Source organism: Neolamprologus brichardi, chromosome 20 (genome assembly GCF_056152115.1).
Source record: "Neolamprologus brichardi isolate AB-2024 chromosome 20, ASM5615211v1, whole genome shotgun sequence".
NCBI lineage: Eukaryota > Metazoa > Chordata > Actinopteri > Cichliformes > Cichlidae > Neolamprologus > Neolamprologus brichardi.
The window spans coordinates 25,611,049-25,624,442 of NC_142123.1; the positions used below are offsets into that span (position 1 = coordinate 25,611,049).

The window sequence follows — 13,394 nt, forward strand, 5'->3', positions numbered from 1 at the left end:
CCCCCAAAATTTGCTGCCTCACCAGTGCAGCGGCCCTGACTGTTTTAACATCCTTTTCGCAGTTGATTAATAAGTTCTAATCTCTATTTTACTACGTGCATTCTCTCTATTGTTTGCTATAATAATAATAATAATAATAATAATAATAATAATAATAATAATAATAATAATAATAATAATTACTAGGAAAAGAAAGAGATTTAATGTAGGCTAAAACCACAAAAACATTGCATTATTTTAAATAGTGTACACGCTCTTTGTCAAATGCGGCATTTGTAATGTCCTTTAACTCAAATTGTGTTCAAATTATGAAACGCAGAAAGAGAAGAAGAAGACATCACTGAATATTGCTATTCACCTATGGATAATTATTATCTCTATATATGGCTCTTCAAAGACATGCAGATATGCACATATGTGTGGGGAAGGAACCTAATTTCTGAACCAGGAGAATTATATATCCCTGTATGCGCAGTGAGGAGTCGGGGCTGCAGCGCAGCTTTGACACTCGTGAATAAAGCAGTCTCAATCGAGGACATGGGACCCTGAAAGTATGGCGGATGCCGAGGAGCCGTAAGTCGTAATTAATGGGAATTATTATTTTAACGTAGTTAAATGCTGCCCCTTTGTCAGCAACCCAACATGCCTAAATACGGTTTTATTTTTTTCTTTCAGGGAGAAGAAAAGAAGGCGAATAGAGGACCTAACTGAGAAGTTAGTGACGAATCTAAATAAAGGTCTCTGGCAGCAGGTTTGCGTTGCTAAGTGAGCAGCGACTGCTGGGCCAGCAGATATAATCAAATCAAACATTTTACCATGCACGCAGCACTTATTAACCCACCATTATACGTTTCTATAAATCATCCATGTAAAACGTGAATCCATTTAAGTCTAGAGTTTATTGCAAGGGTCGAAGTTGCATTGCTCAAATCAGCTTGCTTGCAAGACCTATTCGGTCTGTTACAGCCTTGTGTCTGCTTCATATCGCATGCATTTTGCTTGCAACCCCTATATTTTTCTATCTATGTCTATCACCCCTCACCTGGGTAATCACTGTCCTTGTAGTTAAATGCAACATGGATATGCAATCTTGAGACACTGATAGAGACCACTTATTATGTGTTCAACAACAAGCCTATACAGGAAATATAAGTGCTGTAATCTTAATGCTTTAGTAGATTGAGACCTGCTTTATGACTTTTATCTCTATCAGGTTTCTTAATATGAGAGTCCTGTTCATTTTGGCTGCTCTTTTTAGTCTTGAGATAAGTTAGAAGAAGTGTAAGCATAAATTGCGTTGTAATACAAGTCCAGTGCATCTTGTTGTGTTGTGTTGTTTGTCCAGAATGGCTGTAGATAGTGGACACAGAGATGGTGGCTGCGATTGGGATGGTCGTTGGAATCATGTGAAGAAGTTTTTGGAGCGACCCGGCCCGTTTACGCATCCTGACTTTGAGCCAAGCACTGAGGTTACATGGAAATGTTTTTTATGTGCATGCTTCATATATTTGACTGAATAAGCCAAACAAGATAAGGCTGTAGCTGCACTGTGAGGTTAGAGGGTTTTTAAAAATCTGAAATACCATTCTTTAAATATATAATATTTTTTTCATACCAGTCCCTGCATTTTTTGTTGGAAACATGCAAGATTCTGGTGATCGGAGCAGGAGGACTTGGTTGTGAGCTGCTGAAAAATCTGGTAGGAAATGGCAAGCTTGAATGCACGTTTTGTCAAGGTTCATCATCAAGTGTAAATCGAACAAATGCAAAGTCTTTTTAGTGGTTTAAATAAGTTCTTGCATAGTCTTTCTTTGCTTTAGGCCTTGTCTGGGTTTCGCCTCATTCACGTGGTTGATATGGATACTATTGATCCGTCCAACCTCAACAGGCAGTTTCTTTTCAGGTAGGTTTTTACCTTTTTTAAATTTCACCATGGTTTAATACCACACAAATACTGATTATGCACAATGTTTCATATATAATCAAAACTGACCTGTCTCTATTTAGACCCAACGATGTTGGACGACCAAAGGCGGAAGTGGCTGCTGACTTTATTAACAGCCGTGTCCCGGGATGTAAAGTTGTTCCGTATCCTTTTATTGACAATTTTCTTTAAAAACAACACGGACTGTGTTTACAATATATGACATTTACTGTGTGCTGCTATCATGTTATCACCTTATAAATAATCTGCAGTCACTTTAAAAAGATCCAAGACTGTGACGAGTCTTTCTACAGGCGTAAGTGTGCTTTTCTCATAACGTGTAAACTTTAGCAGGTCTTACTAAATAGACACCTGATAGTTTATTTTATTTTCAGAGTTCCACATCATCGTTTGTGGACTGGACTCCATCATTGCCAGACGCTGGATGAATGGGATGCTGGTACAAAATATAAATTAGTTTCAGTTTGTTTTTTGTTTTTGTTTTTTTTCCTTCAGGTTTTTCTTTACTCCCTTAAAGGGAGCAGCCAAAAGAAAGAGAGGAGTAATAGTTATTTAAGAATTAAAATATTGTGTTAATCAAATTTTCAAGTACATTATGAGATAGTGTCATACTTTGTCAATGCTGCACTGTGTATGCTTTCTCTTCTGCTGATAAAACAGATTTATGTGCGCAATTTATGATTGATTTGACCTTTTATAGATCTCCCTCCTGAGCTATGAAGACGGAGTCCTGGATCCTAGCTCCATCATCCCACTCATTGATGGAGGGACAGAGGGCTTTAAAGGAAATGCTCGTGTCATTCTGCCGGGAATGACTGCATGTATTGACTGCACTCTAGAGCTGTATCCGCCACAGGTACTGCTCCCTTTCCTACAGATATTGATCTTCTGGTTTCACCTTAAAGATTTGTATATATTTTTCTGTTTTTAGTGTGTGCTGTGACAGAATTGTCTGCCAGCCTATTAACTTTTTCCAAAATTACATCTGGTGTTGTGTTGAGTGTGTCTGGGTGTGAAAAAGCAGTTGTGGGGAACAGGTGGTCCCTAATATTCCAATCTGCAGCAACAGCTGTTTGTTTGTTGAGGCTGAAAAGAACTATTTTAATTTGGAGAAAACTGTCACATACATTCAGAGGATATAAAAAAAACAGCACTTAAGTAAGGTAAATAGAGATTTAATGGTTAAACTGATGGTTTAACGGTTAAACAGCTGGTAGCTAATAGTTTTTGACAATGTAGCTGTCTTAGCGTTGCTTAGTGCATTTTAATCCTCGTATGCTTTTATTGATACTTGAAGTTTATTATTGTTATGAGTCTTACTTACTTACCGGTGTGTTTTATGTGTTTTACCTCTTCATATCTTTCTAATGGTATATTTTTATCTTTGCAAAATCATTCTTCTTTAGTGGACTACTAAATATGTCCTGGCTATTCCGAATTCGCTTCATAGTACCAGACCCATAGTAACAGCTTATAATGATCCTTTCAATGCCTTTTTTTGCATAGCATTAAATAAACATTTGTGATCTACAGATTAATTTCCCCATGTGCACCATTGCTTCAATGCCAAGGCTGCCAGAACACTGCATCGAATATGCCAGAATCTTACAATGGCCCAAAGAAAAGCCATTTGGAGGTACGCTAATATATTGACTTGGTAACCAGTAACACGTCATATAACCTGCCTTTGTTAAAATGAATACTAAGAACATGGGTTGTCTAATAGAAACGAGCTTAGATGGAGACAATCCAGAGCACATCCAATGGGTGTTTGAAAGATCCAAAGAAAGAGCAGCAGAGTTTAACATAACAGGGGTGACATACAGACTGACTCAAGGTGAGCCTGGGAATCATTTGTTCAGCTCTATTGTGCTACATTTGAATTGTTATTAAAGTTGCATCTGTTTCTTATGTCACAGGTGTCGTGAAAAGGATCATTCCGGCTGTGGCATCGACTAATGCTGTTATTGCTGGTATGAAAGTCAAACTTTTTAAGCTGGTAGCAGTGAAAGTGTTGTACTGTCTGGTGATGTAAAAGCAGCAAACGTTCCTTAATTAAACCTTTTGGAGTCAGTGTTACTTAAAAGTGACACACATGGCACACATGCAGTTGTTAAAATGATGGTATTGGGAGATGTAGCACTTGAAAAATGGTGGTGTTAAGTTGTAAATTCAAGTTGTTAGTTTTCCAGCAAACAAACAAAACAACAGCAAACAAATGAACTAAAAATGCATTTAAGAAAACAGAACAACAGTGATCCCTTAAGGTGGTTTATATTTCATAGTAAGGAGAAAACCCCAGATAATATCTTATAATTGTTTATATGTTATCACAATAGCACGGCATAAAGTCCATGTGGATTATGTGCGTCATTATTCAAGTTAGTGGACATTTTTTAAACGTGTTTTGTTTTTTTAAACATATTTAGACTTGCAGCCAACAGACAGCTAATTGCTCTGCAGTTTTTAATACTGTGGTCATTTACTACTGTACTTGGGTAGCTTGTTAACCTTAGATGCTAACTTTGCAGCTTAACTCGTTCACGTTTCGTTCATTCACTTCTTTTGTTTTCCGTTTCTGTTCTTCGTAGCTGCCTGTGCAACAGAAGTTTTTAAGATTGCTACGAGGTTGGTTGTAAAAACACATTTTGAGCCATTTATTGCAGTTAGCTGTTGATGTATATATTTTTTAATCTTTCTCAACATAAACATCTTATTGTTTTTTGTTGTTTCTTTTTGTTGTTTTTTTTTTTTTTACCAGCGCCTATATCCCTTTGAATAATTACATGGTCTTCAATGACGTGGATGGACTGTACACCTACACATTCGAAGCAGAGCGAAAGGTTTGTTTTAGCTGTAACTGGCTTTTTGCCAGCTGTGTAACGTATGCTCACCGAGAATATTCAGTGTAATCTGAATTTTCATTGATTGACAGGAAAATTGCTCAGCTTGCAGCCAGGTGCCTCAAGATCTCCAGTTCCCTCCTTCTGCCAAATTACAGGAGGTTTTAGAGTACCTGACAGAGAACGCCTCTTTGTGAGTACTCAGGAAGAACATTCTGCTCTCGGATTTTTGACACAAATAATGATTGCATTAAGATTTCATTTCTTTCCCAGACAAATGAAATCCCCTGCTATCACCACAACTCTGGAAGGAAAGAATAAGACACTGTATTTGCAGGTAATGTATTAAACCAATTCTGGGAGGGGAAAAAAATTCATGACTTGTATCATATTATACACCACAGGTAACCTAGGATTGTATTTTTATTTTAGTCTGTTAAATCCATTGAAGAACGAACCAGGCCAAACCTCTGCAAAACTTTAAAAGGTAATAAGAAGCTGATAAGCTCAGATTCTTAGAGTCCATTAAAAGTTGCATCTATAACATGTGAATCATGCTTGTGTAACAAGTCCTTTTTTTTTTTTCTGATGTAGAGCTGGGCTTGTCAGATGGACAGGAACTGGCTGTAGCTGATATCACCACACCCCAGACTGTCCTCTTCAAGCTCAATTTTACAGCTTGAACCTCCATTACTACAAGCAGCACTGATGCAACTGGATGCAAACTGGTCTCATGACAAAGTTACTTGGACTTTTCAGTAGCACATTTGATATAATATAATGTAAATATGATCAGTAAGTTCTCACTTGTCAGATAGTGTTGATGCTATATGAATATGGCCATTAAATAACATTGTTTTTCTATTAGTAATGTTGTTTACTACTTTGTCAGTTTGTCCTGTGTTGACCTATCCTGTAGCTACTTCCCCATCAAATTAAATAAAAATAATGATGTGCACTATACTCTAATAAAGTTTTATTATCATGTGAGACTACAGTTTCATCTCATTTATTTAATTTAGAAGTAAATGGCAATTTCTTTGGCAGCTTCTGGGTTTTAATTTGATGGATTTCTAACAACTGGATTAGATGACAACTATCACAGTATATACATATGGTGCATTAAGCTTTTTAATCTAGAGGCACTTGGATTGTCATGTGTTTTATGATTAATTCTATAACAACTGAAAAGTTCATATGAAATGCAAAAAATTGTTTAGTATATTTATTTACATTTTAACTCTCCCTAACTATGGAAGTGGTTGTTGTCTTTATATCTTTCCAAATTCCCATGTAGTAGACAAACTAAGACATCAACACTCATCACTGAAGGGAGTCCACGCTCGTCTTTACTATTGGCTACTATTAACAGTACTAATAGCCTGGCAATAGGCTAACATTTGCAAATGAATGATTGCGCGAAAAAAAGGAACAGTCATATACCGTAAAACTCATTATGGTGTTGATATAAACACAAACTGATAGCTGCTCCACTTAATCGTTATTCTTATCTTAATCAATATCCCGTTTATTTATTTTTTTTAAATCTCGGTTTACATTGTAACATCGTGGAAAGACTGTATAAATATATATTTGGGGATGTTTTACCCTTTGCAACCTATTAATTAAGAATATTCTTCAAACCTAAGAAGATAATATCCTGATAGTATATTTGACAGTTTTTTTGGTTAAAAGACAAAAAAGGTGGAAACGAATAAAAACAAAACAAAACACAGGACTCTGCCCTCCTCAGATGCAGTTTATCCTCTCCGTCCACTGTGTGACAGGATGTCGATACTCACTTTAAGCTTCTTATGGCGCTAATGAAAGTGGCCACATATTGCTCGGAAGACAGATGGCTTGTGTCTTGATTAAGATTTAATTTTCCTGACGGGAATAGCTGACAGGCTTGTCCCGCTGTGTTCACAGAGCAACACATCTCTCACATCGCATCCTGGCTGAAAGGTACAGTGTAACTCCGGGGAGAGCAGATGATGTGTGAAGGTGCAGCTTTTCACTTAGCCGGTGTGTTGACTGTAATCTATATCAGCTGCAGGCTCTCCCCCTTCTTCTTCCCTTTTCTCGCTCTGATTCGTGCCTCTTCAGAAAGTGGAGAGTAACATTTGCAGCGAACTTTACCAACCTCGCTGAACCGATGTGATGCGCTTGCTTTTGACACCGACACTGATGATGACTTCAGCAGCGGTTCATTATACACATCAGTAACCCGAGCACAAGTAAGTGGGTGAATTATTAAGAATTTATCCATCAAGAAAAATTCAAATTCCAGAAGCAAAACTGATGTAGATCGTTTATGTGAGATCGCATCACTAGCAGTGTTGGTTCAAATACTAAAAGGAAGAAAAAACAAGTTGAGTGTATGAATATTTAGATATTCGTTTGTTTGTTTGTTTGTTTGTTTTCAGAAATGATGCATTAAAAGACACGATTTAAATGGGAAAAAAAAGGAAATTTCCCACACTAAACTAAAACTGATTGCCTGTATTGTAGTGTTTACTTTTCCCACACATTTTCTGTAGAACATCTTAAACTGTCTACTTGACAAATGAATTTGTAAGTAATCCACAGTTAAATCAATGATGAAAATCATGCTATAATAGCTATAATTGGAGCCTTAAACTTTATATGAGGGGGTTTAGTGATGAATGAAAATGCCTCAAGCCATCTAGCGCAATGATGCATTGCTTGATGCCACATTGCTCTGTATAATTTATTGCTGTAATTTGACATAAAAGTCCATGTCCCATTTTTTTTTCTGTGCCTCATGTAGAATACAGCTTGTTTTGGAGGAAGTGTTTAGCTTTGCACACAGAGCCGTTCACAGCTGAAAGGATAATCTCAGAAATGAGTGCAAGGACCTACTCTCATCTGCCTCTCATCAGGCTTTTGTTGGCATTTCTTTGATTTGCCTTGGCTTAGCTTGGTGATGTCAGAGTCATAATCGAGCAAATAGATTCTATGATCTGGAGGACCACTTGTCAGAGTGAGAATATATCAAAAGAGTTTAATATGGTATTTTTAATTTGTTTAAGGAAAATTGTCTCTTAAAGTTTGCATGAATATTTTTTTTTGTGCAGACACTTGAAGATGAAGATGAACATAAGGACACAAGCATTACACTGGGGTCTCCTCCTGCTGTGTATAATGAGCCTCTGCATCCAGCTTGTGTCCAGTGGCAACCAAAGCTCCAGAGGAAAGACAGGTAAGACCCAACCAGACCATTGGCACCCCCAGAGGAACTCATTATGGCTTTTTGGTCACTATTGTGTTGGTCTGGTAGACAGTTAAAGGTCCAGTGCCACCCTAAGGCATAAGTGCTAAACCCTCACAGACTTAATTGTTGTCATCTGGTAAGGAATTGGAGGCTGCACATGCTCAAATACAATGATATTTCATATTGTTGTGAGTGGGACTTGTTATTTCACATTTTTATTTTCTTCATCACAAAAACAGCCATAGAGAGTAACTGCCTGATTTGAACATCTTCCAGTCTTTACTTTACTTTAGAAAGAAGAAAAGCCAGTTGTCAGATTCTTGCTCTGCTCTTAACACAAGCATAATTGGGAAAACATCGAAGTTAAAGTATTACAAACAAATAAAGTAAGTCTTATATGGTATATGTTTTTAATGCCTATTTAAAGTCTTTTTTGTTGTTGTTTGTAATGTTAGGGTATAACATCCCAACACGTTGGACTATTGGTAGTTCAAAATCTGTGGAAATGCAGACTTGTGGAAAGTTTGCATAAAGGGATCCAAATGTCTGATAGGAGAGAGCTCCCATGCACTTGATGATTTAAAATTGGGACAGTCCTAAACCTCTCACGGTCTGAGCAGGAAGGTGCATCAAAGCCTGTGAATCTGTGAGTGTAGAGACTGGGACTAGGCTCAGCTTTTGCAACAAGATCCAGAGAAACATTTTTGCTATTTTATTTTATTTTTTTAGATTTAAATATGTTTTCATGTCATATATACAGAGCTTCATAGTATGTCTTCAGAGTTCTAAAGTAGTGATTCTGTAAAACATTCCCTCCTGAGGTTATGAATTCGTTAAACCATATCAGCCTACTGTAGTTTGACCAATTTCCAACCTAGAGGTCAGACCCGCTCTAAGTGGTCAAATGTGTGGTTTTGTGAAACATATTAGATTTAATTTAATTTTAAGATTATGCTATAACATTAATAGTCATGTAAACAAAGATTACAATTAGTCTTTTTTTATGATAGCAGATCATGGATCTGAACAGGTACAAGCAGACAATTATACAGTTGAACTGCCACATAGAAACTGTTTTTGTGAGGGCTCAAATGCAGAAATGATTGGGAAGCACTACTTGAATCTAATTTTTAAGCTTATACAGTGTTATTCAATATGATGTAACAAAGAAGTAACTATTAACCTCTAGCTGTCAGACAAATGTGGCTGAATAAAAAGGGCATATTTGTGACTGAAATGCTATGGAGTAGAAGTCCAGTACAGAAGAAAATGGATACATTTCAGTGAAGTATATGAATTTCTACTTAAGAAAATACACTCACAAACAACTGCAATGTTAAGCCCTAAACCCATCTCTATGTTTTGAATAATTTTGCATTTGGCATGAGTGCTTTAATTGTAGTCTGATTTTAAACACAGTTTAATTATGAATTTCCGAATCCTGCAGGTATTGTTGGCCATGGAGCCAGCCTGAAACCTCAGTTCAAAATTAGCAATATTCATGCCTTTTTTGTAGGCTTGTTTCTCCTGCTCTCTAGCACCCCTTAAACTGGAAGTTCAGTTTTAAGTGCTGCCGAATGACTCATCAGTGATAATCCCTAAAAGCAGCATTCCTTTATGCATATTTCTGTGCAGAGATGCAGATGCTGCTTTGAAATGTCTGCTCGTGTTCTTTATTATGCTAATTTCTGATAATGTGAAACATGAAATTAGCTTACTGAACATAATGATAATTGCTGCTAATATGTTTGCAGCATTTGAAGCCCCATCCCCCTGCCTGGTGCATGAGTGCTGGTGCATTTCCTCCACTTGGTGGAGCTGTAGCTTCAAAAACAGCAAAATTAGGTTTAATCAATAAGAACTAAACTGTTTTCTAACTGTAACAAAAGATTAGATCTCAGACGTCATTAAGCCTAGAAGTGATTGCCTATAATTCTGTCATTTTTAAAAGAGTAAAATCAGCCAGGCTGCCGCAACCTGCACGCAAAACTCAGCGTAGAAGATTGGTATCATTCCCTTCAAAATTTCTTTCTCAGGGTCATCACAGGAGAGGACAGGGACTTGTGAAGTGGTTGCTGCTCATCGCTGCTGCAACAAGAACAAAATTGAAGAACGCTCTCAAACTGTCAAGTGCTCCTGCTTCCCAGGACAGGTAGCGGGGACAACAAGGGCTCTGCCCTCTTGTGTTGAAGGTAATATTACTAGGACCCTCTTTCAGCTCTCTTAAACTGAAATATTTCCTCATGACACGCATGTATTACAGGTCAGAGTAGAGTTAGTTTCACTGGAGTCCACTAATACTGAGGCATTTAAGGATCGTAAGAGTGTGACATTTGATTGAGATGCTTTTTTCCAAACAAGGCCTTTTTTGAAGTCCTTTTGTCTATAAAGTGACCTTTTGCTGTGTTCGTCTCCCCCTCCAGCCTCTATTGTGCGACAGAAATGGTGGTGTAAAATGGAGCCGTGTCTGCAGGGGGAGGAGTGCAGAGTCCTCCCTGACCTCACTGGCTGGTCATGCATCTCTGGAAATAAAGTGAAGACCACAAAGGTGAGCAGAGGGCCTGCAATAGTCTGAGGTTACATCGACACAATAACTTTTTCATCTTAAAACAATGTTTTAAACATTATTCACCCAAATCAATATTTTAGTACAGAATCAGTTTCACTTAATGCATGCATACTTGTATCACACTGATTAGTTACAGTATATACATACTGGATATGTATTTTGCTGGTGTAAACAGGAAGCAGAGGATTCAGAGGAAAAAGCAATGGCAAAAAGTTGTTTTGACTGATAATGAAATCATTCCAACAATAATGAAACTGTTACAGAAAGTTGTTGCAAACCTAATATGGTTATGTCAAAATTAGTCCATCTTTAGTGGAAGCCATACCAAGGCAGGAAAGATCCATCCATCCATCCATCCATCCATCTTCTTCCGCTTATCCAATTTAGTTTTGCGGGAGACCCCACATATGAAGGATGAAATCCTATTATTTTGGGCGAACTGTAATATTTTGACTTAATTTTGTGACGTAAAAACCCACTCAGTAAGTGTACATCTATAATATTGTTTCTGCCAGTTTAGGACTATTCACAGTTCTGGAATTTACAAACTAAAACTGAGTCTGTAATGTCTGTCTATGCAGTCATCCAGCCATGCTAGTCTTCAGCGTTTGAAAAGAAGGCAGCTGGACTGATTCTGTATTATTTCCCAAAATCTACATTTACAGCTCTGTAGAGAATGAACTAGTTTGGACATGAGCCCCAGCGGTTGTAAAAATTACATATTTTAAAATGAAAATAGATTATTTTGGGTGCACCCAGAGTCACAGCGGAAGCAGCCCAACAAAAGAAATAACACATAGTGACTTTAATTTCATACATGGTATTTATAGATGCTTAAATACAGTCGCACAAAAAAATCTTCTCCATTTTCACTGTTCACTTTCATGCAAACAGGGTCTGACAAACTTGTGAACGCTCATCATAAAGCTTTATTTTAGTAAGCTCTCCTTTGATGCTCAAAGATTCCACAATCAAGCATAATCACTGCTCCCAGTGCCCATATCAACCCCTTTGCTTGCACCAGGCACAGTGGGCTCAGAAACCCTAATTCTATAATCTGGTGAATGATGGGGCCAAGAGGACAAACATAAAATAAGCTGTGAACTAATACCAAAGCAGTAAAACCCATGTAATTAAATCTGACGACCAAAGGAAACCCCACTGTATTCAAATAAATAAATAAATAAATAATTAAAATGCACATTCTCAGAAGTTGCCTTTTTGATCAGCTGTATTCTATAAATGATTCATAGTAGAGAATATTTTATAGTGAGACAGGGAAAGTGAACACAGGCAGCATATAGAAAGCGATCACTGTCTACAGAAGTCATGTGATCATCAGATTATACTCCCAACAGAATAGAACAAAAGCACATACTTTTGTCCTTTTTGCTAACCCCTGCATTTGTTACGTTCACTGAACTTTTTGAGCCTTTTGCTCACAGATCGGGCATACAGTTTAAAACACTTTACTGGCTGCTTTACTTTACACAGTAAATAAAAACACACTGCTCACTTCTGGTTTAGCACTGTGGATTTTGCTGTGGAAATTAACAGCTGTCTCAAGCAGATTTTTATCAGCAATATGTAGTGTACGCTAATGAATTTGCTTCCTTGTTCACTCATTCACTTCTCTGCATCTAATGGATGCTTAATAGCTTAGTAAGCAGTAAATTGAAATTATGCGCACTTAACATAATTTTACATCATCATTGACAGCTGTTTGCAAATTCTTGAGATAGAGAGTATTTCTCTTATCGCGGCTCCACACGCTTTCTTAGAATTTGGAGAAATTCAATCCCTCACAAGCCATTACAGATACTCAGCTATGATTGGGGTAATGAGTGGAGTTTAACAACGGATAGATTGAAAATAGAACAAATTCGACAGTATTTAACTTTCTTTTCAGATGTACTGAAATCATTGTGATGGAGAAAAATCAAAAGGTAATTTTCTTTTTTTCATTTATGTTTCATTTTCAGGTGACACGGTAGCAAGACAGAAGCTCCAGCTAATCAGTGCAAGCCCATACTGGTCTGCCTCGGTCAACTTAAATAACATTACACTGTGAGGATAGGGAATGCCCCGTCAGATGGAGCACAGAACAATATAGATTTAATTAGATATGGCTCAGCTTTGCAGAAAATCATCATTTTAATTTGCTTTGTCTTGGAACAATTTTGGTTTGTGTTAATGCCATGGCGTAGAGAATCTATTAGCAATTGACCTGGGATAAAATGATGCAGCACCTTTTCCAATCCAAATGGACAGCTTTTGCAAAAGTCTATTATTGTGTTTTGTGCTTGATATTCTGGGCACATTGTGATGCACTCAATCAAAGTTTGGATGGGTCTGCTGGCAGACACTTAAAAAGAGATTTTGTGGATTTTTAGGAGGCAGAATGTGAATCCAGTCAGTGGCCTGTAACTCTCTCAAAGCAGAAGCCAACAAATTCTGAGAAATTTATTATTATATAGCATTTGTAGACAACCCTGTCTCTTAACTTACTCTGAGTTTCATATGAGGTCAGCTCCCTTTCTACAAAGAAGCACTCTCTCAAACACGGCACAAACACACACACACACACACACACACACATGACTGCATACACAAAGGCTGCTTTTGGACTCCACTGGTTGGACGGGCCACCACCTGCAAGGCTGTGATGGCATGCACACAAGCATGAAGCTCTGATGCAAAACAAGGACTGTTTGAAATGCTAATCATGGGGAGAAAGGGGAGAGAAAAGAGAAGAGGCTCTTCTTCACTGCTGAGAGTCTTTACATCATGCTTTTTTTTGTT

The 13,394-nt window shown here is 37.5% G+C and overlaps 2 protein-coding genes across 3 annotated transcripts; both read left to right on the forward strand.

Annotated features, from left to right (window-relative positions):
• The first annotated feature begins 523 nt into the window (after positions 1 to 523).
• On the forward strand, positions 524 to 5,778 carry LOC102785984 (NEDD8-activating enzyme E1 catalytic subunit-like). 2 transcript variants are annotated; one of them, XM_006794212.3, is made up of 18 exons: positions 524 to 573; positions 676 to 714; positions 1,346 to 1,469; positions 1,619 to 1,699; positions 1,821 to 1,903; positions 2,008 to 2,088; positions 2,197 to 2,240; positions 2,320 to 2,384; positions 2,646 to 2,801; positions 3,479 to 3,581; positions 3,672 to 3,782; positions 3,865 to 3,918; positions 4,537 to 4,573; positions 4,707 to 4,788; positions 4,881 to 4,981; positions 5,062 to 5,125; positions 5,221 to 5,275; positions 5,383 to 5,778. In XM_006794212.3, the coding sequence occupies exons 1-18, from the start codon at positions 554 to 556 to the stop codon at positions 5,469 to 5,471; spliced, it is 1,389 nt and encodes a 462-aa protein (XP_006794275.1). In that variant the 5' UTR covers positions 524 to 553; the 3' UTR covers positions 5,472 to 5,778. The 2 variants fall into 2 exon arrangements, with proteins under 2 accessions (XP_006794275.1, XP_006794276.1); XM_006794213.3 differs by having other exon boundaries at positions 556 to 573; positions 676 to 737.
• Positions 5,779 to 6,945: 1,167 nt separating this feature from the next.
• On the forward strand, positions 6,946 to 10,598 carry LOC102789706 (chemokine-like protein TAFA-4). Its single transcript, XM_006794317.1, has 4 exons — positions 6,946 to 7,025; positions 7,887 to 8,011; positions 10,060 to 10,215; positions 10,447 to 10,598. The coding sequence occupies exons 2-4, from the start codon at positions 7,897 to 7,899 to the stop codon at positions 10,596 to 10,598; spliced, it is 423 nt and encodes a 140-aa protein (XP_006794380.1). The 5' UTR covers positions 6,946 to 7,025; positions 7,887 to 7,896.
• Positions 10,599 to 13,394: the final 2,796 nt, after the last annotated feature.

Excerpts from the sequence above, each read along its gene's own strand:
- LOC102785984 (XM_006794212.3), top strand. The coding sequence starts at position 554 with ATGGCGGATGCCGAGGAGCC. Across the intron at positions 4,574-4,706 it reads GTTTTTAAGATTGCTACGAG|CGCCTATATCCCTTTGAATA; the intron begins GTTGGTTGTAAA and ends TTTTTTTACCAG. Across the intron at positions 4,982-5,061 it reads CTGACAGAGAACGCCTCTTT|ACAAATGAAATCCCCTGCTA; the intron begins GTGAGTACTCAG and ends TTTCTTTCCCAG.
- LOC102789706 (XM_006794317.1), top strand. The coding sequence starts at position 7,897 with ATGAAGATGAACATAAGGACACAAGCATTACACTGGGGTCTCCTCCTG. Across the intron at positions 8,012-10,059 it reads AAGCTCCAGAGGAAAGACAG|GGTCATCACAGGAGAGGACA; the intron begins GTAAGACCCAAC and ends TTTCTTTCTCAG. Across the intron at positions 10,216-10,446 it reads TCTGCCCTCTTGTGTTGAAG|CCTCTATTGTGCGACAGAAA; the intron begins GTAATATTACTA and ends CTCCCCCTCCAG.